The sequence below is a fragment of the Pseudophryne corroboree genome, chromosome 6 (assembly GCF_028390025.1).
Source record: "Pseudophryne corroboree isolate aPseCor3 chromosome 6, aPseCor3.hap2, whole genome shotgun sequence".
Taxonomy (NCBI): Eukaryota; Metazoa; Chordata; class Amphibia; order Anura; family Myobatrachidae; genus Pseudophryne; species Pseudophryne corroboree.
Window position 1 is genome coordinate 720,311,713 of NC_086449.1, and position 26,309 is coordinate 720,338,021.

At 48.9% G+C, this 26,309-nt stretch overlaps 2 protein-coding genes across 4 annotated transcripts in view; one reads left to right on the forward strand and one right to left on the reverse strand.

Moving 5' to 3' along the window:
* Positions 1-10,761, reverse strand: part of THG1L (tRNA-histidine guanylyltransferase 1 like) — a 120,249-nt gene extending 109,488 nt beyond the window's left edge. The window contains exon 1 of the mRNA XM_063928394.1: positions 10,565-10,761. Coding sequence (XP_063784464.1) covers positions 10,565-10,761 — 197 coding nt within the window. The remainder of the gene's footprint in view (positions 1-10,564) is intronic.
* The window catches only part of SOX30 (SRY-box transcription factor 30), a 213,255-nt gene continuing 197,617 nt past the window's right edge, over positions 10,672-26,309 (forward strand). For 2 of the 3 annotated variants that reach the window (XM_063928392.1, XM_063928393.1), the window contains exon 1: positions 10,672-10,802. Coding sequence is in view for 1 of the 3 variants with exons in the window: in XM_063928391.1 (XP_063784461.1) it covers positions 10,760-10,802 (43 nt within the window). In the remaining 2 variants the exon portion in view is untranslated. The remainder of the gene's footprint in view (positions 10,803-26,309) is intronic. The other variant, XM_063928391.1, reaches the window with a different exon arrangement.

Consider the following 26,309-nt stretch of genomic DNA (forward strand, 5'->3'; position numbering starts at 1 on the left):
CCAAACTACCCCAGCACTGCCCATCCAGGCAGTCGCTACAGCTGGTCGTAGTATAACACCTGCATGTGTGTATATACTTTTTTGGATATTTTCCATCCTCCTATCTGATGGATCTTTAAGTGCGGCCGTCTCAGGAGAGGGTAACGCCACTTGTTTAGATAAGCGTGTTAGCGCCTTGTCCACCCTAGGAGGTGTTTCCCAGCGCTCCCTAACCTCTGGCGGGAAAGGGTATAATGCCAATAATTTCTTTGAAATTATCAGCTTTTTATCAGGGGCAACCCACGCTTCATTACACACGTCATTTAATTCTTCTGATTCAGGAAAAACTATAGGTAGTTTTTTCACACCCCACATAATACCCTGTTTAGTGGTACCTGTAGTATCAGCTAAATGTAACGCCTCCTTCATTGCCAAAATCATATAACGTGTGGCCCTACTGGAAAATACGGTTGATTCGTCACCGTCACCACTGGAGTCAGTGCCTGCGTCTGGGTCTGTGTCGACCGACTGAGGCAAAGGGCGTTTCACAGCCCCTGACGGTGTTTGAGTCGCCTGGACAGGCACTAATTGATTGTCCGGCCGCCTCATGTCGTCAAACGACTGCTTTAGCGTGTTGACACTATCCCGTAGTTCCATAAATAAAGGCATCCATTCTGGTGTCGACTCCCTAGGGGGTGACATCCTCATATTTGGCAATTGCTCCGCCTCCACACCAATATCGTCCTCATACATGTCGACACACACGTACCGACACACAGCAGACACACAGGGAATGCTCCTAACGAAGACAGGACCCACTAGCCCTTTGTGGAGACAGAGGGAGAGTTTGCCAGCACACACCAAAAGCGCTATATATATATCAGGGATAGCCTTATAATAAGTGCTCCCTTATAGCTGCTTTGTTATATCAAAATATCGCCATAAATTTGCCCCCCCCTCTCTGTTTTACCCTGTTTCTGTAGTGCAGTGCAGGGGAGAGACTTGGGAGCCGTCCTGACCAGCGGAGCTGTGAGAGGAAATGGCGCCGTGTGCTGAGGAGATAGGCCCCGCCCCTTTTCTGGCGGGCTCGTCTCCCGCTATTTAGAGAAATCAGGCAGGGGTTAAATATCTCCATATAGCCTCTAGGGGCTATATGTGAGGTATTTTTAGCCTTTATATAGGTTACATTTGCCTCCCAGGGCGCCCCCCCCCAGCGCCCTGCACCCTCAGTGACCGCGTGTGAAGTGTGCTGAGAGGAAAATGGCGCACAGCTGCAGTGCTGTGCGCTACCTTTAGAAGACTGCAGGAGTCTTCAGCCGCCGATTCTGGACCTCTTCTGACTTCAGCATCTGCAAGGGGGCCGGCGGCGCGGCTCCGGTGACCATCCAGGCTGTACCTGTGATCGTCCCTCTGGAGCTTGATGTCCAGTAGCCAAGAAGCCAATCCATCCTGCACGCAGGTGAGTTGACTCCTTCTCCCCTCAGTCCCTCGCTGCAGTGATCCTGTTGCCAGCAGGAATCACTGTAAAATAAAAAACCTAGCTAAACTTTGTCTAAGCAGCTCTTTAGGAGAGCCACCTAGATTGCACCCTTCTCGGCCGGGCACAAAAATCTAACTGGAGTCTGGAGGAGGGTCATAGGGGGAGGAGCCAGTGCACACCACCTGATCTGGAAAAGCTTTACTTTTTGTGCCCTGTCTCCTGCGGAGCCGCTATTCCCCATGGTCCTTTCAGGAACCCCAGCATCCACTAGGACGATAGAGAAATATAGTTAGAAGATAAGAGCATATCAGCTACTTCATCACTTGGCACTAATCTTTTGCACAAGGGTCACAAACGTCAATTGTGCTGCCAACATGTAATCTATGACAATGTGCCAGCCGGTAAGATGTACAGAGACCTCAGAGACTGCAACAGTGCATTGCTTGCTTTACGGCATGGGTCCTCAACCTTCAGCCCTCCAGCTGCTGTAGAACTAAACATCCCAGCATGCCCTGCCACAGTTTTGCTATTAAGGCATGCTAAAACTGAAGCAGGGCATGCTGGGTTATGCAGTTTCACAGCAGCTGTAGGGCAGCAGTTTGAAGACCCATTCTTTACAGGTTCAAAAACCATATCAAATCAATGGTATAAAGAGCAAGTCAAGCCATTCTGGACAAAGTAAAACCCTTTGCATTAAGATCGCTAGTTCACATACCAAGAAAAGGGGTCCACAGCACTAAGTCCTATGTTTTGGAGACATACATTGGAAACAATAAACCAGGACTTAAGTGGTAAATCAAACAGTATCTTATAGTTTAAACACATCTTGCAAAAGTTGAACTTGTCAGAATAAAACTGAACGATTTAACCTCCTTCAATATACACTTCTGTTAGGATGTTCAGCTGTCCTTTTATTAAATGTTCAATCTATGCAGCGCCACAGAGATATGGCCCCTGGCTCAGATTCCTATCAGGGGACATTCTGTGTACAGTCTTTAGGTTTTCCATGGTTTCCATCTGGTGCACACACAGTCCAATATATATATATATATATATATATATATATATATAATAAGAATTTACTTACCGATAATTCTATTTCTCGGAGTCCGTAGTGGATGCTGGGGTTCCTGAAAGGACCATGGGGAATAGCGGCTCCGCAGGAGACAGGGCACAAAAGTAAAGCTTTTACAGGTCAGGTGGTGTGTACTGGCTCCTCCCCCTATGACCCTCCTCCAGACTCCAGTTAGGTACTGTGCCCGGACGAGCGTACACAATAAGGGAGGATTTTGAATCCCGGGTAAGACTCATACCAGCCACACCAATCACACCGTACAACTTGTGATCTAAACCCAGTTAACAGTATGATAACAGAGGAGCCTCTGAAAGATGGCTTCCTAAACAATAACCCGAATTAGTTAACAATAACTATGTACAAGTATTGCAGATAATCCGCACTTGGGATGGGCGCCCAGCATCCACTACGGACTCCGAGAAATAGAATTATCGGTAAGTAAATTCTTATTTTCTCTATCGTCCTAAGTGGATGCTGGGGTTCCTGAAAGGACCATGGGGATTATACCAAAGCTCCCAAACGGGCGGGAGAGTGCGGATGACTCTGCAGCACCGAATGAGAGAACTCCAGGTCCTCCTTTGCCAGGGTATCAAATTTGTAAAAATTTACAAACGTGTTCTCCCCTGACCACGTAGCTGCTCGGCAGAGTTGTAATGCCGAGACCCCTCGGGCAGCCGCCCAAGATGAGCCCACCTTCCTTGCGGAATGGGCCTTAACAGATTTAGGCTGTGGCAGGCCTGCCACAGAATGTACAAGTTGAATTTTGTTACAAATCCAACGAGCAATCGACTGCTTAGAAGCAGGTGCACCCAACTTGTTGGGTGCATACAGTATAAACAGCGAGTCAGATTTTCTGACTCCAGCCGTCCTTTAAATGTATATTTTTAAGGCTCTGACAACGTCCAACAACTTGGAGTCCTTCAAGTCGTCTGTAGCCGCAGGCACTACAATAGGCTGGTTCAGGTGAAACGCTGATACCACCTTAGGGAGAAAATGCGGACGCGTCCGCAGCTCTGCCCTATGTCGAATGGAAAATTAAATAAGGGCTTTTATAAAACAAAGCCGCCAGTTCAGATACTCTCCCGGCCGAAGCCAGGGCCAGTAACATAGTCACTTTCCATGTGAGATATTTCAAATCCACATTCTTTAGTGGTTCAAACCAATTGGATTTGAGGAAATCTAAAACTACATTTAGATCCCACGGTGCCACCTTAGGCACCACAGGAGGCTGTATATGCAGTACTCCTTTGATAAAAATCTGGACCTCAGGGACTGAGGCCAATTCTTTTTGGAAGAATATTGATAGGGCCGAAATTTGAACCTTAATAGATCCCAATTTGAGACCCATAGACAATCCTGATTGCAGGAAATGTAGGAAAACGACCCAGTTGAAATTCCTCCATCGGAGCACTCCGCTGCTCGCACCACGCAACATATTTTCGCCAAATACGGCGATAATGCTTCGCGGTGACTTCCTTCCTTGCCTTTATCAAGGTAGGAATGACTTCTTCTGGAATGCCTTTTCCTTTTAGGATCTGGCATTCAAACGCCATGCCGTCAAACGCAGCCGCGGTAAGTCTTGAAAAAGACAAGGACCCTGCTGAAGCAGGTCCCTTCTCAGAAGTAGAGGCCACGGATCGTCCGTGACCATCTCTTGAAGTTCCGGGTACCAAGTCCTTCTTGGCCAATCCGGAGCCACTAGTCTTACTCCTCTTTGCCGTATAATCCTCAATACCTTTGGTATGAGAGGCAGAGGAGGAAACACATATACCGACTGGTACACCCAAGGTGTTACCAGCGCGTCCACAGCTATTGCCTGCGGATCTCTTGACCTGGCGCAATACCTGTCCAGTGTTTTGTTGAGGCGAGACGCCATCATGTCCACCATTGGTTTTACCCAACGGTTTAATAGCATGTGGAAAACTTCTGGATGAAGTCCCCACTCTCCCGGGTGAAGGTCGTGTCTGCTGAGGAAGTCTGCTTCCCAGTTGTCCACGCCCGGGATGAATACTGCTGACAGTGCTATCACGTGATTCTCCGCCCAGCGAAGGATCCTGGCAGCTTCTGCCATTGCCCTCCTGCTTCTTGTGCCGCCCTGTCTGTTTACATGGGCGACTGCCGTGATGTTGTCCGACTGGATCAACACCGGTCTTCCTTGAAGCAGAGGTTCCGCCTGGCTTAGAGCATTGTAGATTGCTCTTAGTTCCAGAATGCTTATGTGAAGAGACTTTTTCAGGCTCGACCACACTCCCTGGAAATTTCTTCCCTGTGTGACTGCTCCCCAGCCTCTCAGGCTGGCATCCGTGGTCACCAGGATCCAATCCTGCATGCCGAATCTGCGGCCCTCCAATAGATGAGCCTCCTGCAACCACCACAGAAGGGATACCCTTGTCCTCGGCGACAGGGTTATCCGCAGGTGCATCTGAAGATGCGACCCTGACCATTTGTCCAACAGATCCCTTTGCATGGAATCTGCCGAAAGGGATTGCTTCGTAAGAAGCTACCATTTTTTCCCAGGACTCTTGTGCATTGATGTACAGACACCTTTCCTGGTTTTAGGAGGTTCCTGACCAGGTCAGATAACTCCTTGCTTTTTCTTCGGGAAGAAAACCTTTTTCTGAACTGTGTCCAGAATCATCCCCAGGAACAGCAGACGAGTTGTCGGCATTAATTGGGATTTTGGAATATTCAGAATCCATCCGTGCTGCTTTAGCACCTCTTGAGATAGTGCTAAACCCATCTCTAGCTGTTCTCTGGACCTTGCCCTTATTAGGAGATCGTCCAAGTATGGGATAATTAATACGCCTTTTCTTCGAAGAAGAAATATTATCTCGGCCATTACCTTTGTAAAGACCCGAGGTGCCGTGGACAAACCAAACGGCAGCGTCTGAAACTGATAGTGACAGTTTTGTACAACGAACCTGAGGTACCCCTGGTGTGAGGGGTAATTGGAACGTGGAGATACGCATCCTTGATGTCCAAGGATACCATAAAGTCCCCTTCTTCCAGGTTCGCTATCACTGCTCTGAGTGACTCCATCTTGAACTTGAACTTCTTTATGTACAGGTTCAATGACTTCAGATTTAGAATAGGCCTTACCGAGCCATCCGGCTTCGGTACCACAAAAAGAGTGGAATAATACCCCTTCCCTTGTTGTAGAAGAGGTACCTTGACTATCACCTGCTGAGAATACAGCTTGTGAATGGCTTCCAAAACCGTCTCCCTTTCTGAGGGGGACGTTGGTAAAGCAGACTTCAGGAAACGGCGAGGTGGCTCTGTCTCTAATTTCAACCTGTACCCCTGAGATATTATCTGCAGGATCCAGGGATTTACCTGCGAGTGAGCCCACTGCGCGCTGTAATTCTTGAGACGACCGCCTACCGCCCCCGAGTCCGCTTGCGAAGCCCCAGCGTCATGCTGAGGCTTTTGTAGAAGCCGGGGAGGGCTTCTGTTCCTGGGAAGGAGCTGCCTGTTGCTGTCTCTTCCCTCGTCCTCTGCCTCGTGGCAGATATGAATAGCCCTTTGCTCTCTTATTTTTAAAGGAACGAAAGGGCTGCGGTTGAAAGGTCGGTGCCTTTTTCTGTTGGGGAGTGACTTGAGGTAGAAAGGTGGATTTCCCGGCCGTAGCCGTGGCCACCAAATCCGATAGACCGACCCCAAATAACTCCTCTACGCATCGCCTGTCCACTGTCGTGTCCATAAAGCTCTTCTGGCCGAAATGGACATAGCACTTACCCGTGATGCCAGTGTGCAGATATCTCTCTGTGCATCACGCATATAAAGAAATGCATCCTTTATTTGTTCTAACGACAGTAAAATATTGTCCCTGTCCAGGGTATCAATATTTTCGATCAGGGACTCTGACCAAACTACCCCAGCACTGCACATCCAGGCAGTCGCAATAGCTGGTCGTAGTATAACACCTGCATGTGTGTATATACCTTTTTGGATATTTTCCATCCTCCTATCTGATGGATCTTTAAGTGCGGCCGTCTCAGGAGAGGGTAACGCCACTTGTTTTGATAAGCGTGTTAGCGCTTTGTCCACCCTAGGAGGTGTTTCCCAGCGCTCCCTAACCTCTGGCGGGAAAGGGTATAAAGCCAATAACTTCTTTGAAATTAGCAGTTTTTTATCGGGGCACCCCACGCTTCATCACACACGTCATTTAATTCTTCTGATTCGGTAAAAACTACTGGTAGTTTTTTCACACCCCACATAATACCCTGTTTAGTGGTACCTGTAGTATCAGCTAAATGTAACATCTCCTTTATTGCCAAAATCATATAACGTGTGGCCCTACTGGAAAATACGGTTGATTCGTCACCTTCACCACCGGAATCAGTGCCTGTGTCTGGGTCTGTGTCGACCGACTGAGGCAAGGGGCGTTTTACAGCCCCTGACGGTGTTTGAGGCGCCTGGACAGGCACTAATTGAGTGTCCGGCCGCCTCATGTCGGCAAACGACTGCTTAAGCGAGTTGACGCTATCCCGTAATTCCACAAATAAAGGCATCCATTCTGGTGTCGACCCCCTAGGAGGTGACATCCTCATATTTGGCAATTGCTCCGCCTCCACACCAATAACGTCCTCATACATGTCGACACACACGTACCGACACACAGCAGACACACAGGGAATGCTCTATACGAAGACAGGACCCACTAGCCCTTTGGGGAGACAGAGGGAGAGTCTGCCAGCACACACCAAAAAGCGCTATATATGACAGGGATAGCCTTATGATTAAGTGCTCCCTTATAGCTGCTTTTATATTAATATATTGCCATTTATTTTGCCCCCCCTCTCTGTTATACCCTGTTTCTGTAGTGCAGTGCAGGGGAGAGACCTGGGAGCCTTCCTGACCAGCGGAGCTGTGACAGAAAATGGCGCCGTGTGCTGAGGAGATAGGCCCCGCCCCTTTTTCGGCGGGCTCGTCTCCCGCTATTTAGTACATTTAGGCAGGGGTAAATATCTCCATATAGCCTCTGGGGCTATATGTGAGGTATTTTTAGCCTTTTTAAAGGTTTTCATTTGCCTCCCAGGGCGCCCCCCCCCCCAGCGCCCTGCACCCTCAGTGACTGCCGTGTGAAGTGTGCTGAGAGGAAAATGGCGCACAGCTGCAGTGCTGTGCGCTACCTTAAGAAGACTGCAGGAGTCTTCAGCCGCCGATTCTGGACCTCTTCTTGCTTCAGCATCTGTGAGGGGGCCGGCGGCGTGGCTCCGGTGACCATCCAGGCTGTACCTGTGATCGTCCCTCTGGAGCTTCATGTCCAGTAGCCAAGAAGCCAATCCATCCTGCACGCAGGTGAGTTCACTTCTTCTCCCCTCTGTCCCTCGTTGCAGTGATCCTGTTGCCAGCAGGAATCACTGTAAAATAAAAAACCTAAGCTAAACTCTCTAAGCAGCTCTTTATGAGAGCCACCTAGAATTGCACCCTTCTCGGCCGGGCACAAAAATCTAACTGGAGTCTGGAGGAGGGTCATAGGGGGAGGAGCCAGTACACACCACCTGACCTGTAAAAGCTTTACTTTTGTGCCCTGTCTCCTGCGGAGCCGCTATTCCCCATGGTCCTTTCAGGAACCCCAGCATCCACTTAGGACGATAGAGAAATATATATATATATATATATATATATATTGGCAAGTTACTAGGTGTGTAAAGCTGGGTACACACTAAGCGATACATCGTTCTGACACAGTTACATGCATACCATAATGCTACGTGGCGCGATCGTACGCCAGATCATGCAGTGTGTACAGCGATGCAATGTGTGCTTACATCACATCGAACTAGTCGCTGGGACACGTCACTCGAGTGTGAACCCAGCTTTACCTAACCTACCAAAACAGCGTGTGCAGAATAGATGATTTAGGGGCTAATTTATCACCATCCGCATCCAGGATGCGGATGACAGGTGATAAAATCGCTCAAACTCGCACTGCGATAATTGATTACATTGCAGGGATGTATCAATTATCGAATGCAGGAACAGAGCTTGCGGTCAAGCTCTGTCCCTGTGATGCCTCTTCGCAGCATCATCGGGGTATTTTTCGTAAAAATACTCTGATGTCCTGCTGCGCATGCACCGCCCCCGCCCGGTCGACCCCTCCTCCCCCCCGTCGCGACTACTTACGCACGCCACGGACCCCCCAAGCAGGATAATATACTCACCTGTCCAGGGAGCCGGTCCGTGCTGCTTCAGGAGGCTGCCGGGTCCTTCTCCTGTGCCGTGACCCACGGTGCTGTAAAGTGTGCTGCTGTTCTGTAGCGTCACTTTACTGCATCGGGGTCACACTGCAGCATAAGGGGGCCCTGGCAGCACTCCCTGGACAGGTGAGTATGTTTGTTTGTTTTTTTTAAAGTTTGTTTTACACTGTGATCAGCTTGCGTGTCCATCGGACACACATAGCTGATCACTCGGCCGGGTCCCTCCTCAGCTTTCTCTGCCAGGGGCAGAGAAAGCTGGGTAAATGCCACATTATCACAGTGCTGCCCTTTGAACTCGCCAGTCTGAGCTGGCGAGATTATCGCAAAGCACACTGCGGTATTTTTTCCAAATTTTTTTTTTTTAGTCAATTTGGCCACATCGCATTTCCCATTAGAAGTATGGGGAATGCAATGTGGCTTACTAAAAAAAAGTGAAAAAAGGGTTTGGAGCAGGTTTTCATGAAAACTGCTCCAAATGCCCTTTAATACATTTAGGTGATACTAAATTAATGTGAAAGGGGTGTGAAAACACCCTTTTTCACATTATTTTAGTAAAAATAATGTTACTAAATAGACCCCTTAGACCAGGGGTGGGGAACCTCAGGCCCGCGGGCCGTATAAGGCCCTCAGAGCCACTTGATCCGGCCCGCCCAGGCTCACCTAACCGTGAAGATGCTGTGCGCCCGCTGAGATTTTGTTATTAGCGGGCGCCCGGCTTCTTCCCCTCAACAGCAGCCGAAGGCAGGAGCTCACTCCTGAGCTCCGGCTCTGGCAGTGTGCGTCTGCGGCTGTGCGGTGCTATGGGAGAGAGGTCATGACGTCTATCCCATAGTTCTGAGGAGCGGGCAGCCAAGCGGAGAGCAACGGTCTGGAAGCAGGAGCGGGGCTGGTGAGTATTGTGGGGTTTTTTCTTTTAATGTGTGTGTGTGTAAGCGGCGCTACTAGAGGGCATATCTAATGGAGCATATTTAATGGGGCATAACTGACTGGGGGCATATCTAATGGGGCATCACAAGTGACTGGGAGCATATGTACTGAGGGCATAACTACTGACAGGGGGTATATCTATGGGGGGCATAACTACTGACCGGGGCATAGATACTGACTTGGGGCATATCTACTGGGGCATAACTACGGGGGGCAGGCTATTTTTTAAGTTGATAATTTTTGTACGGCCCCCGAAGGATTTTATAAATATCCAAATGGCCCTTGGTAAAAAAAAGGTTCCCCACCCCTGCCTTAGACTGTAAGCTCCTTTCGGGGCAGGGACTGATATAACTCATTACCCTGCGCGCGCTGGATATGGGTGACAGGTGGTCCGGATCCCAGTGGTCAGCATACCGACCCCGGGATGCTGCCCGCCAGAATGCTGGCAAGGGGCGAGCGCAACAAAGTCCCTTGCGAGTTCTATGGCATTCTGGCGGCCAGGATCCTGGTGTCAGTATGCTGACCGCTGGGTTCCTGACCGCCAGGATTGATACTACATGTCCTCTGCACTTTCTTAGTGCTATAGAAGGGCACTATGCTACTGTACACAGAAACCAGTTTATGAGACAAAGAATGGTGAAAGAGTCAGAATTACATTTAATCAGCCACACCAACACTAATCATCCAATGCATGCTGTCCTTGCCAGTATGCTTACATAGGACTATGCCACCTCACCCTACACCTTCTTAAAACGAGAAAAAGCATATGGCCCGACATGCTGGCACTAGCATTTCCACAGATCCTGCAATGCCTAAACATCCTGTCAGTGCGAGTGACAGGGCGGATAATGTGACACCGTTGGCCACTGTGTGTACGGGCGGCGGGTCACATGACCTCACCTGTGGAAGTTCCTGCCGTCCACCCTCACCACCACCCAGCAGTTCGGCAGACACGTGTCCGGGGCTTCGAAGTGTCTCACGTATTCGAACTTGCTCTTCGCCATGATCTTCCCACACTGATAATGGCGGATACGGGAGAAAAGAACTGGCAGTCGCAGCCTACTTAGCAGTGATAACCCCAATCCTCGCTCCCTCATGGCCGGAAGCGGAAGCCTAGCCTGGTCGCTGCGTCACCATGGTAACAGGGAGAGACTGGCTATCGGTTTGCAAACTCTGGTAGTACAGTGTAATGTGTCCTCCAAACTACAGTAGATCCTCAAAGTCGCCTTGTAGTCCAGGTTTTATATGAATATCCATGCTCGAGCACAGTTGGTTACATCAAAATGACTGAAGTATTAAGTCATCTGTGCTCCTGCACGAATATACTAAAAACCAGGACTGTTAGGTTGCATACCCCCCGACATGACCCTCTCCAGGAGGGATACAATGCTCTGCTTCTGCACTTTTCTCTTACTTTATGATTGCTGTCACCTGTTTTGAACAGGTTCATGGATAAGAAAGGTGTGTCACCACAGGTGATGGCAATCATACATTAAGAGGGAAGCCCTGGAGCAGAGCATTCTGTCCCTCCTGGAGAGGGTCATGTTGGGAGGTATGAGGTTGCATTGTGGATCGTGTTTAGAAAGCACCAGTCTATGGACCCTATTCAGCATGGAACGCATCTACAATGTGTTCGCATGCTGAAGCCCTCTTTCAGTGTGTGCACGCGCAGAAGCACACAGTGAGATGCGACAGGCAGAGGCGTTTGCGGGACGGGAGGGACGTTGATGCAGCGTCTGGGGGGGGGGGGGGGTGACACGGTCTGGACAATGCAGATGTGTCCTGACTGTTTGCGGGGCGGTCCGCGGCGGCTGCACCACCCAAAAGATGGCAGCACTCCGTCAGCTAGGCTGGGCATGTTAGTGTAAAGCAGGGGTGGGGAACCTCCGGCCCGCAGGCCGTACAAGTCCCGCAAAGCCGTTTGTTCCGGCCCACCCGCTTGTGTCAGTGAGACACGCCGCCGGACTGAGCGGCATGTCTCAGCTGTCAGGGCAGGGAGGAGAGCGCAGCTACATGTTCGGCGGCAGGTAAGATCTCAAACCAGCCACCGGTTCGTGAGCCAATCAGAGCTCTGATTGGCTCACGAACCGGTGGCTGGTCTGAGATCTTAACTGCCGCCGGACATAGCCGCTCTCTCCCCCCTGCCCTGACACCCGAGACACGCTGCCGAATGGAGCAGCACAGTGGGGTGGGGGGATCACTGGGGGAATTTGTGGATCTGGCACTGTGGGGGCATTTGTGGATCTGGCACTGTGGGGGCATTTGTGGATCTGGCACTGTGGGAGCATTTGTGGATCTGGCACTGTGGGAGCATTTGTGGATCTGGCACTGTGGGGGCAATTTGTGGATCTGGCACTGTGGGGGCAATTTGTGGATCTGGCACTGTGGGGGCAATTTGTTGATCTGGCACTGTGGGGGCATTTGTGGATCTGGCACTGTGGGGGCATTTGTGGATCTGGCACTGTGGGGGCATTTGTATACCAGGCACTGTGGGGGCATTTGTATACCTGGCACTGTGGGAGCATTTGTATACCTGGCACTGTGGGAGCATTTGTATACCTGGCACTGTGGGAGCATTTGTATACCTGGCACTGTGGGGGCATTTGTGGATCTGGCACTGTGGGGGCATTTGTGGATCTGGCACTGTGGGGTCATTTGTATTCCTGGCACTGTGGGGGCATTTGTGTTTCTGGCACTGCACTATTGGGGACATATGTGTATCACGTCCCATTTTAATTGCCCACACCCATTTTTTGGCAGAACTACTGGGGGGCAGAGTCATTTTTAAGTTGAGAATTTTTGTATGGCCCCCGAAGGATTTTATAAATATCCAAATGGCCCTTGGTAGAAAAAAGGTTCCCCACCCCTGGTGTAAAGGATTGTAGTTGTGCGTTTTTTTCGGACAACTACAACCCATGCTGAATTAGGCCCTATATTCAGTGCTGGCCCATTGGCTGATCAGCATCGATATTCCCTGCTAGTGCCACCAATGGCACCTTGCTATTGGTGGTTGGTACGCTTTTCATAGCCTCTTCCGCCATGAATCATCAATGTTTCTCTTACGTCCTAGAGGATGCTGGGGACTCCGTAAGGACCATGGGGTATAGACGGGCTCCACAGGAGACATGGGCACTATAAAGAACTTTTAGTATGGGTGTGCACTGGCTCCTCACTCTATGCCCCTCCTCCAGACCTCAGATTTTGTGCCCAGAGGATATAGGGGGTAATTCCAAGTTGATCACAGCAGGTATTTTTTTAGCAGTTGGGCAAAACCATGTGCACTGCAGGGGAGGCATATATAACATGTGCAGAGAGAGTTAGATTTGGGTGTGGTGTGTTCAATCTGCAATCTAATTTGCAGTGTAAAAATAAAGCAGCCAGTATTTTTACCCTGCACAGAAATAAAATAACCCACCCAAACCTAACTATCTGCACGTTACATCTGCCTCCCCTGCAGTGCACATGGTTTTGCCCAACTGCTACAAAATTCCTGCTGTGATCAACTTGGAATTACCCCCCAGGGTGCATTACAGAGGAGCTCTCCAGAGTTTCTCTGAAAAATAATTTTGTTAGTTTTTTTATTTTCAGGGAGCACTGCTCGCAACAGGCTCCCTGCATCATGGGACTGAGGAGAGAGAAGCAGACCTACTTAAATGATAGGCTCTGCTTCTTAGGCTACTGGACACCATTAGCTCCAGAGGGAGTCGGAACGCAGGTCTCACCCCGCCGTTCGTCCCGGAGCCGCGCCGCCGTCCTCCTCGCAGAGCCGGAAGATAGAAGCCAGGTGAGTATAAGAAGAAAAGAAGACTTCAAAGCGGCAGAAGACTTCAGATCTTCACTGAGGTAAGCGCGCAGCGGTAACGCTGCACGCCATTGCTCCCACACACTACACACACGGAAGAGGCACTGATGGGCGCAGGGCGCAAGGGGGGCGCCCTGGGCAGCAATAAACCTCTGGACTGGCATATTAGGGTACATTAGGCTGCGGAGGCAGTAAATGCAGTGATGCCCCGCCATTTTTTGTATATTGAAGCGGGACCGAAGCCCGCCGCTGGAGGGGGCGGAGCTTGATCCCTCAGCACTAACAGCGCCATTTTCTCCACAGAACGCTGCAGAGAAGCTGGCTCCCCGGACTCTCCCCTGCTGAACACGGTGACAGAGGGCTGAAAAGATGGGGGGGGGGCATTTTTAAGGCGCAGTGAGTGTATAAACATTGATTATATATATAAAAAGCGCTATCTGGGTTTTCTCTGGCTGGGTCCACAGGATTATCCACAGGATAACATTGGGATATTGTCGAGCGACAGCGAAAATGGCACCAACACGGTCACGAGCTTTCTGGCCTCCCAGGATGCATTGGGGCCTCCACTATATAGTCCCGCCCACTGATTCAGTCAGATCAGTTTTTTGCTTGGTGCGGCAGGAAGCCGCATGGTCACAGGGCTGCTGTGAAAGCAGCCTCAAGTTTTCATTACTTTATTTTTATAGACTTACTGTTTTTGTTTGAGCGACTTCTCTTAACAGCGTCTTAAACGTGTATTAGAAAGAGTCGCTCCAACAACTCCCCACCGGGTCGCAACAACGCTTACCTTCGCGGTACAGTGCTGTCTCGACGGGCGTCTGTGTCGGATGTTCTAGCAGGTCCAGCAGACGTTACCAGGCTGTGGCCGGAGCATGGGGAGACAGTGAGTATATGGACTTCCTCTTACTAGAGGGGTCAGGACACAGCTACGCTGATTTGGTGGAGACTACAAACAGCGTGTTGATGCGCCGAACATCTCGAGTGTGACAGCGCTACGCTCCGGGGATCATAGGCGCCAGGACTAGGTGAGGCCGCAATCCTGGGAGTTTTAAGTCAACAGGGGGTTTCAGACGCTCTCCTGGCCGTCCCTCCTCCGAGTTCATGGCCAGTTCCCGCGGGTCTCTCGTTTCATGAACTGAATAACCTCACTTCCGGCTCAGACGCTACGACGAGGGTACTCGATCGCAGCTTAGACGCTGCGGTTGTGTACACTGGATATAAACCCGCCCAGACCGAGTCGCAGGCCTTTAGTGTCTGCATGCACGTGGAGTCGCTCAGCTTCCGTGTCCGTTGGTGAGCGTCCGTGTCCGTTATCAGTTACCAAGAGCGGCAGTGTACACCAGTAGCGTCTGAATCCACTCAGCGTCTTTCGAGCGTCTTTGCTTGGATATGGAAGTGTGGTGAGTCTCCCTGTATCCCGCTCCCTGGAGGCAGGGTATACAGTACTAAAAATTCCTTCTACTTCTTAGTGTGCACTGTTAATTTTTAGTACCTATTGCATATGAGACCTGTATATTACTGTGTTTTCTGCATGTTATGTTGAAAAAGAACCAGTTAAACAGAAGTACAAATTTCCTACTTATGTATAAGTTATTATGGAGGTTGTATTCTCATATAACAATGTCTAATGCTTTAACATGTGACTGACTGCTAGTATGTGTGCTGACTTTTCTGTGTAATGTCAGTCCTGTTCTGACCCTCAAATCAGGTGCACTGTGGTCAGATTGATTTCACCTCTATATACTGATTATAGGGTGTGGTTCAGTCACAAAATTGTGTAGTCAATATCAGAAAAAATGTCTGTGAGCGGCAAAAGTGATGAGGAGAATTTGTCAAGCACTCCTACAGCCCTAACATGCTTATCTTGTAAATCAGGGGTAATTGATATGATTCAATTGGTCACTTATGAGGGTTTGTGTGCAAACTGTTTCGCTTTTCAGCGAAGTAAAAAACAGGAGTTAGTTCAACCTCCAGTAGAGCCACCATGGAATATGTTCGCAAAGACTCTGTCTTCAATAGCGGACAGGTTAGCTCCAGTAGCACCACCTCAGGGGTTAGGTTACACTATGAACCCATACATGCAGCTCCCTTCCTATGGTTTGGTTCCAGTAGCCTCTACAAGCAACCAAGGGGTAGGTAAGACTAAGACAGATACGTCTGTATGGCAGACTACACAAGAGGATACATCGGATGATGATGCGGAAACAATAGATTCAACTCCGTATGATGATCAGTCGCAGAGCTTTAGTTCAGATGATATAGCTGAACTCATTAATGCAGTAAAGGCTGTGCTTTCTCTGGAAGAACCAGCCAAGACCGCGTTAAAAGCAAAAGCACCTGTATTCAAACGAACAAAGTCAGTGAAAGCTGAATTTCCAGCGTCAGAGGAGTTGACGGAAATGATGGATGAGTCTTGGGCAGCGCCCGGTAAAAAGTATAAGATTCCTAGGAGATGGGATTCTTATTATCCATTTCCTGCTGGAGATTGTTCGAAGAGAGAAGTTCCTCCAAAAGTAGATGCACATGTTCTGCGACTCGTGCACAAATCTGCTTTGCCACTGTCATCTACCTCTTTGAATGATGTCACAGACAGGAGGGTAGAGAGCCTATTGAAAAATATTTTTTCTCTTGTGGGTGCAGTGGTAAGACCTGCTATGGCTTCGGCCTGGGTAGCAAAGGCAATGGGCGAATGGATAGAGGAACTAGAGAATGACATCCCCTCTCCTACTAGGGAGCAAGAGGATCGTCTTTGCCGTTTAAGACAATCTGCCCAGTATTTAGAAGAAGCAGCCATTGATGTAGGCACTGTTGCTTCTAAAGCTTCAGCCCTGGCAGTAGTCGCTCGCAGAGCAGTCTGGCTACGGACCTGGAAGGCAGATGCAGAGTCCAAGAAGGAATTGGAAGCATTGCCTTTCATGGGTAATATATTATTTGGAAAACCTTTATCGGATATCCTAGAGTCAGAGGCTGAATCGAAGGTCAGATTTCCGGCTACCTACAACCCTAAGTCCAAGGGTTTAAAATTTCGCTCATTTCGCTGGCAAAGCGAAAGGTAAAGAGGAGCCTAAACAACCCCAGTTTAAAAGGGGTAGGAAGCAGTGGGCTAGCAAAAAGCTAGCTTCCAAACCTGAACAGAAACCCTTAGCCTGAAGAGACGGGCCTCCGCCTGGAGGATTCCAGGGTTGGGGGCCGACTCCTGCAATTTGCACACACATGGCAACAGTCAACAACAGATGCCTGGGTGCAGAAGGTAGTATCTCAGGGGTATGGGTTCCCATTCAGGAGGCAGCCTCCTCAAAGATTTTTTTGCACCAGCCCGTCTCGTATAGAGTCGAAGGCCAATGCCCTGCAAGAAGCAGTCCAAAAATTACTGCAGTCAGGTGTGATTGTCCCAGTACCTCCATCACAAAAGGGACAGGGGTATTACTCCAATCTGTTTCTAATCCAGAAACCAAATGGGTCATATCGACCAATTCTAAATCTGAAGATGTTGAACAATTACATATGGATCCCGAAGTTCCACATGGAGACGTTACGCTCCATAATGTTGGCTATGGAACCGGGAGACTATATGGTATCTCTGGATGTGCGGGATGCTTACCTACATGTGCCTATAGCACTATCACATCAGTGTTACCTCAGGTTTGCCATCCTCAAGGAACACTTCCAGTTCCAAGCTCTGCCCTTCGGGCTAGCTACAGCACCCAGGGTGTTTACCAAGATCATGGTGGTTATGGCAGCTTGTCTGCGCAAACAAGGGATAAGGATATTCCCATACCTAGATGACCTATTAATCTTAGCACAGTCGCAAGATTTACTGTTGAGCCATCTCCAACAGACGATAGTTTGTTTACAGAGACACGGGTGGCTCATAAATTGGGAGAATCGTCCCTGAATCCATCACAGCGGATGGTTCATTTGGGAGCCATATTGGATTCAGACCTACAGAGAGTTCTCTTACCAGAGAAGAAAATAGTCAAGGTGCAGGTCATGGCTCAGGAAGCGTTGCAAGCCCAGACAATGTCAGTCCATGCAGCAATGCGACTGTTGGGTCTGATGGTATCAACGTTCGACATGGTGGAATATGCGCAATTCCACTCCAGACCATTGCAGCATCTCATTTTGACAAAATGGAACGGAAATCATCAAACAATAAAGAAGCAGATGATAAAGATTCCAGTAAATGTAAAAAGGTCTCTAGCATGGTGGCTACAGACAGACCATTTAAACAAGGGGAGACCCTTTTGGATAAAAGAGTGGCAAGTCCTGACGACAGATGCCAGCCTGCAAGGTTGGGGGGCAGTACTCGGAAGCCTATGGTTCCAGGGAAAATGGACCGCAAGGGAAAGTCGCCTGCCGATAAATCTGTTAGAAATAAGAGCCATTTACTTGGCCCTAGTTCAGGCAAAGGACAATCTACAAGGAAGACCAGTCCAGATCCGCTCAGACAATGCGACGGCAGTAGCATACCTAAATCATCAAGGAGGGACTCACAGCAAGAGTCTGATGGAGGAAGTAACTCCCATTCTTAAGTGGGCAGAACTCCATCTCCCAGCATTGTCAGCAGTATTTGTCCCGGGTGTACTAAATTGGGAAGCGGATTTTCTCAGTCGGCACACCATTCAGGAAACCGAATGGGCACTACACCCAGAAGTGTTTCAAACACTGGTGAACAGATGGGGTCTACCGGAGATAGACCTTATGGCGTCTCGTCTAAACAACAAAGTTCCGAGGTACGGATCAAGAACAAGGGACCCAGGAGCAGTCCTGGTAGACGCACTGTCAGTAGAATGGAGGTTTCAGCTGGCATATCTGTTCCCTCCAATATCTCTGTTACCCAGAGTAGTGAGAAAGATAAAACAGGCAAAAGGAGCAATCATTCTAATAGCTCCAGCTTGGCCAAGAAGGCATTGGTACACAGATCTGTGGAGAATGTCCGTGGAAGCACCGATACTGCTCCCTCAACGTCCAGATCTGTTAATGCAGGGTCCTTGTTGTCAGTCATCTGGATCGCCTGTCTTTGACGGCGTGGCTGTTGAAACCTCTATCTTAGAGGCTAAAGGATTTTCAAAGCAAGTAATCCAAACCATGCTTAGAGCAAGAAAGCCTTCTTCGGCCCGTGTATATCATAGAATATGGCAAGCCTATATTCATTGGTGTTCTGGAAAAAATTACAATCCAAGAGCCTTTAAAGTAGCTAGAATTTTGGATTTTCTGCAGGCAGGATTGGATAAGGGGTTGAAGGTTGCTTCCTTGAGGGTGCAAGTCTCAGCGTTGACTGTATGGTTTCAGCAGAAGATTGCTGACCTACAGGATGTACGTACTTTTTTCCAAGGAGTAGTACATATTCAACCTCCATTTGTTCCTCCTGCAGCTCCCTGGGATTTGAATTTAGTTCTTAAATTTCTCCAGGGTCCTTTATTTGAACCACTTGAGAGAGCAGATCTTAAGTGGTTAACGGTTAAAGTTCTTTTTTTTTACTGGCAATGGCGTCAGCCAGAAGAGTGTCAGATTTAGGAGCATTATCATGTAAGTCTCCTTTCCTAAGTTTTTTTCCAGACAGAGCAGTTCTCAGAACGAGATCTAGTTATCTTCCAAAGGTGGTGTCAAAATTTCACCTGAATGAAGAGATTGTAGTCCCAGCTTTTCAGGTATCGGGACTATTTGCGGGAGAAGCGTCACTGGACGTGGTCCGGTCTTTAAAAATCTACATAGATCGTACTAGTGCCATCAGGAAAACAGATTCCCTCTTCATCCTCTACGGATTCCATAGGAGAGGTTGGCCTGCTAGTAAACAGACGCTGGCGAGATGGCTCCGAATGGTAATATCTGAAGCTTATTCTCATGCAGATCTCCCTATTCCGGCTAATGTCTCTGCACACTCTACATGTAAGGTAGGTCCTTCTTGGGCAGCACAACAGGGTGCATCAGCAGAACAGATATGTAAGGCAGCCACATGGTCTTCCATAAGCACATTCATCAGACATTATGCCTTGGATACTTTTGCCTCTCATGACGCAGACTTCGGGCGAAAGGTCCTCCTGTGCAATCAGGAGCGTCCCCACCACTAAAATGGCTTTGGGAATCCCAATGTTATCCTGTGGATAATCCTGTGGACCCAGCCAGAGAAATGAACGTTATGGTAAGAACTTACCGTTGATAACGTGATTTCTCTTATGTCCACAGGTATCCACAGGGATCCCACCCGGACGCATCTGATTTGAGGATCTAGACAAACACTAAAAACCTCTTCCTTCTTGTATGGAAGGGTGTGCATGTGTGTTCTTATCGCCTGTACAGGTCTCTACCTAATGTTCCTGCCTATAATCGCTGTGGAAAGAACTGATCTGACTGAATCAGTGGGCGGGACTATATAGTGGAGGCCCCAATGCATCCTGGGAAGCCAGAAAGCTCGTGACCGTGTTGGTGCCATTTTCGCTGTCGCTCGACAATATCCCAATGTTATCCTGTGGATAACTGTGGACATAAGAGAAATCACGTTATCAACGGTAAGTTCTTACCATAACGTTCATTTATTCCAGTGTCAGTTGGCGCTGGGTGTGTGCTGACATACTCTCTGTCTCTCCAAAGGGCCTTGTTGGGGAATTGTCTCCTTATAGATATATCCCTGTGTGTGTGGGGGTGTCGGTACGTGCGTGTCGGCATGTCTGAAGCGGAAGGCTCGTCCAAGGAGGAGGTGGAGCAGATGAATGGTGTGTCTCCGTCGGCAACGCCGGCTCATGATTGGATGGACATGTGGCATATGTTAAATGCAAGTGTGGCCTCATTACATAAGAGACTGGACAAAGTAGAGTCCAGGGAGAAAGCAGGGAGTCAATCCACGGATTGGACTGGGTCACAGGGCCCTTCTGGGTCTCAAAAATGTCCCCTATCCCAAATAGTAGACACTGATACCGACACGGATTCTGATTCCAGTGTCGACTACGATGATGCAAAATTGCACCCTAGGGTGGCAAAAAGTATTCAGTATATGATTATTGCAATAAAAGATATTTTGCATATCACTGATGACCCCTCTGTCCCTGACATGAGGGTGCGCATGTATAAGGAAAAGAAACCTGAGGTAACCTTTCCCCCATCTCATGAGCTTAATGAGTTATTTGAAAAAGCTTGGGAAACTCCAGATAAAAAACTGCAGATTCCCAAAAGCGTTCTTATGGTGTATCCTTTCCCTGCACAGGACAGGGTACGTTGGGAATCCTCTCCCAGGGTGGATAAGGCTTTAACACGCCTGTCCAAGAAGGTGGCGCTACCGTTTCCGGACACGGCAGCCCTCAAGGATCCTGCTGATCGCAGACAGGAGACTACTTTAAAGTCTATTTATGCGCATACAGGTGCTTTGCTCAGACCGGCAATAGCATCGGCATGGGTATGTAGCGCAATTGCAGCATGGACAGATACCTTGTCAGCTGGCCTCGATACCCTAGACAGGGATACCATATTATTAACCTTAGCCCACATTAAAGACGCAGTCTTATATATGAGGGACGCTCAAAGAGACGTTGGGCTGCTGGGTTCCAGAGCCAATGCCATGGCTATTTCTGTGAGACGATCTCTATGGACCTGCCAATGGACGGGTGATGCAGACTCAAAGAAGCATATGGAGGTTTTACCTTACAAGGGTGAAGTGTTGTTTGGGGAGGGGCTCGCGGACCTGGTTGCCACAACTACCGCGGGTAAATCTACCTTTTTACCTTTTGTTTCCCAACAGCAAAAGAAAACTCCACAGTATCAGATGCAGTCCTTTCGGTCGCATAAGTCCAGAAGAGGTCGGGGCTCCTCCTTCCTTGCCAAAGGTAAGGGTAGAGGAAAGAGGACACCTGCTTCGGCTAGTTCCCAGGAGCAGAAGTCCTCCCCGGCTTCTACAAAATCCACCGCATGACGCTGGGGCTCCAGTGGGGGCACGCCTTCGACTTTTCAGCCAAATCTGGATTCTTTCAGAAGTGGATCCTTGGGCGATGGAAATTGTTTCCCAAGGCTACAAGCTGGAATTCGAAGAGGTGCACCCTCGCCGATTTTTCAAGTCGGCATTGCCAGCTTCACCACCGGAGAGGGAAGTAGTGTTAGCTGCAATTCAAAAGCTGTGTCAACAGCAAGTGGTGGTCAAGGTTCCCCTGGTCCAACAGGGAAAAGGGTATTATTCAACCCTGTTTGTGGTCCCGAAGCCGGATGGTTCGGTCAGACCCATTTTAAATCTAAAATCCCTAAACCGGTACTTGAAAAAGTACAAATTCAAGATGGAATCGCTCCGAGCGGTAATATCCAGCCTGGAAGGGAGGGGTTTTATGGTGTCACTAGACATAAAGGATGCATACCTTCATGTCCCCATATACCCTCCTCATCAGGAGTACCTGAGATTCGCTGTACAGGACTGTCATTACCAGTTTCAGACGTTGCCGTTTGGGCTTTCCACGGCCCGAGTATTTTCACCAAGGTAATGGCGGAGATGATGGTGCTCAGGCAGGGAGTCACAATTATCCCATACTTGGACGATCTGATAAAGGCGAGATCGAGATACCAATTGCTGAAGAGCGTGTCGCTCTCCTTGAAAGTGCTGATACAGCACGGGTGGATTCTCAATCTGCCAAAGTCACAATTGATTCCAACGACTCGGCTATCATTCCTAGGCATGATCCTGGACACGGAACAAAAGAGGGTTTTTCTCCCATTGGAAAAAGCCCAGGATCTCCAGAACATGGTCAGAGACCTGCTAAAACCAAAAAGAGTGTCTGTTCATCAATGCACTCGAGTTCTAGGAAAAAGGGTGGCAGCCTACGAGGCCATCCCCTTCGGCAGGTTTCATGCGAGGACTTTTCAGTGGGACCTTTTAGGCAATTGATCCGGGTCCCATCTACAAATACATCAGAAAATAACCCTGTCCCCCAGGGCGTCTCCTGTGGTGGCTGCAGAGTGCTCACCTTCTAGAGGGTCGCAGGTTCGGCATTCAAGACTGGGTTCTGGTGACCACGGACGCGAGCCTCCGAGGATGGGGAGCAGTCACACAAGGAAGAAATTTTCAGGGACTATGGTCAAGCCAGGAGGCTTGTCTACACATCAACATACTGGAATTGAGGGCCATATACAACGGCCTACGACAAGCGGAGAATCTTCTTCGCGGCCTACCGGTTCTGATTCAATAAGACAACGGCACAGCCGTGGCTCATGTAAACCGCCAAGGCAAGACAAGGAGCAGAGTGGCGATGGCGGAAGCCACCAGGATTCTTCGCTGGGCGGAAAATCACGTAAGCGCTCTGTCAGCTGTCTTCATTCCGGGAGTGGACAACTGGGAAGCAGACTTCCTCAGCAGACACGATCTCCATCCAGGAGAGTGGGGACTTCATCAAGAAGTTTTTGCAGAGATAACAAGTCTTTGGGGAATTCCTCAAATAGACATGATGGCGTCACGCCTCAACAAGAAGCTTTGCAGGTATTGTGCCAGGTCACGGGACCCTCAAGCAGTAGCAGTAGACGCCCTAGTGACACCATGGGTGTTTCAGTCGGTCTATGGGGGTAATTCCAAGTTGATCGCAGCAGGATTTTTTTTAGCAATTGGGCAAAACCATGTGCACTGCAGGGGAGGCAGATATAACATGTGCAGAAAGAGTTAGATTTGGGTGGGTTATTTTATTTCTGTGCAGGGTAAATACTGGCTGCTTTATTTTTACACTGCAAATTAGATTGCAGATTGAACACACCACACCCAAATCTATCTCTCTCTGCACATGTTAAATCTGCCTCCCCTGCAGTGCACATGGGGGGTAATTCCAAGTTGATCGCAGCAGGAAATTTTTTAGCAGTTGGGCAAAACCATGTGCACTGCAGGTGTGGCAGATATAACATTTGCAGAGAGAGTTAGATTTGGGTGGGTTATTTTATTTCTGTGCAGGGTAAATACTGGCTGCTTTATTTTTACACTGCAAATTAGATTGCAGATTGAACACACCACACCCAAATCTAACTCTCTCTGCACATGTTATATCTGCCTCCCCTGCAGTGCACATGGTTTTGCCCAATTGCTAACAGAATTCCTGCTGCGATCAACTTGGAATTACCCCCATGGTTTTGCCCAATTGCTAAAAACATTCCTGCTGCGATCAACTTGGAATTACCCCCTATGTGTTTCCTCCTCTTCCTCTCATCTCAAAAATATTGAGAATCATAAGACAAAGGGTATCCGGACTCCAGGTCGACAACAAAAATGTCGACGCAAATTGGTCGACACACCTTGGGTCGACATGGACAAAATGTCGACATGGAAAAAGGTCGACATGGGTTTTTCACGATTTTTTTTCTTTTTTGGAACTTTTTCATACTTAACGATCCACGTGGACTACGATTGGAATTGTAATCTGTGCCGAGCGAAGCGGAGCGAAGGCACCATGCCCGAAGCATGGCGAGCGAAGCGGTGCACTAATTGGGGTTCCCGGTCACTCTACGAAGAAAACGACACCAAAAAAACATAAAAAAACTCATTCCATGTCGACCTTGTTCCTGTCGACCTTTTGTCCATGTCGACCTAAGGTGTGTCGACCAATTGGCGTCGACCTAAGGTGTGTCGACCTTTTTGTTATCGACCTGGAGTCCCAGACCCAAGACAAAGAAGAGTGCAGGCAATACTCATTGTCCCAGATTGGCCTCGAAGGGCCTGGTACTCAGATCTTCAGGAAATGCTCACAGAAGATCCGTGGCCTCTTCCTCTCAGGGAGGACCTGTTACAGCAGGGGCCATGTGTGTTCCAAGACTTACCGCGGTTACGTTTGACGGCATGGCGGTTGAACACCGAATCCTAGCTGGGAAAGGTATTCCGGAGGAAGTCATCCCTACTCTGCTAAAGGCTAGGAAGGAGGTGACGGCAAAGCATTATCACCGTATCTGGATGAAGTATGTATCTTGGTATGAAGCCAAGAATGCTCCTACGGAAGATTTCCATCTGGGCCAGTTTCTCCACTTTCTACAGACAGGAGTGGATATGGGCCTGAAGTTAGGCTCCATTAAGGTACAGATTTTGGCCCTATCTATATTCTTTCAGAGGGAATTGGCTTCTCTCCCAGAAGTCCAGACGTTTGTGAAGGGAGTGCTGCACATCCAGCCCCCTTTTGTGCCCCCAGTGGCACCGTGGGACCTTAACGTGGTGTTAAGTTTCCTGAAATCTCACTGGTTTGAACCTCTTCAAACAGTTGAATTAAAATTTCTCACGTGGAAGTTGGTCATGTTATTGGCCTTGGCATCTGCAAGGCGGGTGTCCGAATTGGCGGCCTTGTCCCACAAAAGCCCCTATTTGATTTTCCATGTGGATAGAGCGGAATTAAGGACTCGTCCTCAATTTTTGCCTAAAGTGGTTTCTTCATTTCATATGAACCAACCTATTGTGGTGCCTGTGGCTACGGGGGACTGGGAGGACTCCAAGTCCCTGGATGTAGTCAGGGCCTTAAAGATATATGTAGCCAGGACGGCTAGGATTAGGAAAACAGAGGCTCTGTTTGTCCTGTATGCAGCCAACAAGGTTGGCGCTCCTGCTTCTAAGCAGACTATTGCTCGCTGGATCTGTAACACGATCCAGCAGGCTCATTCTACGGCTGGATTGGCGTTACCAAATTCGGTTAAGGCCCATTCCACTAGGAAGGTGGGCTCTTCTTGGGCGGCTGCCCGAGGCGTCTCGGCATTACAGCTTTGCCGAGCGGCGACTTGGTCGGGTTCAAACACTTTTGCAAAATTCGACAAGTTTGCTGATGAGGACCTCATGTTTGCTCAATCGGTGCTGCAGAGTCGTCCGCACTCTCCCACCCGTTCTGGAGCTTTGGTATAATCCACATGGTCCTTACGGAGTCCCCAGCATCCTCTAGGACGTAAGAGAAAATAAGATTTTAAACCTACCGGTAAATCTTTTTCTCCTAGTCCGTAGAGGATGCTGGGCGCCCGTCCCATTGCGGACTAAATCTGCAAGACATGTTTATAGTTGTTGTTTTCATAAGGGTTATGTTACAGTTAGAATCGGTCTTTGACTGATACTGTTTTTTGTCCATACTGTTAACTGGTTGCGTATATTCCAGGTTATACGGTGTGGATGGTGTGGGCTGGTATGAATCTTGCCCTTAGATTAACAAAATCCTTTCCTCATATTGTCCATCTCCTCTGGGCACAGTTCTCTAACTGAGGTCTGGAGGAGGGGCATAGAGGGAGGAGCCAGTGCACACCCATACTAAAAGTTCTTTATAGTGCCCATGTCTCCGCGGAGCCCGTCTATACCCCATGGTCCTTACGGAGTCCCCAGCATCCTCTACGGACTAGGAGAAAAAGATTTACCGGTAGGTTTAAAATCTTATTTTTTTAATCATTGATGTGTTATGTCCCATCCCTAAGAAAAGGACTGTTATACATCTACGCCTAGTGAGTGTCAGGCCTCTGACTGTCTGCATGGTCAGGTACACCTGTGGCTTTATGTCTAATAGGCCCTACACACATGCCGATTTGTTTGAAAGATATGAACGATCTCGTTCATAAATGAACGAGAACTCGTTCATATCTTTCAGTGTGGAGGCTCCAGCGATGAACGATGTGCGGCCTCGCGTGAAGAAACTTCGCTCCCCCCGTCACTGACCCCCCACCGCTGGGTCGCTCGTTGGCCGTATCCGCCGTCGGGCAGCTCGGCGGCGGATCAGCCAGTGTGTAGGGCCTATAAGCAATTTTGCAAACAATTTGAAAGACGGAAAATATCTTTGGAATTGGTACCTTATTTACATATTTTAATATTGGGGAGGCATTTTTGGGTGCATGGGCAGGGCTGTAGAAGGGGGGAAAAAATAAGTTTTTTGTCACCCACTG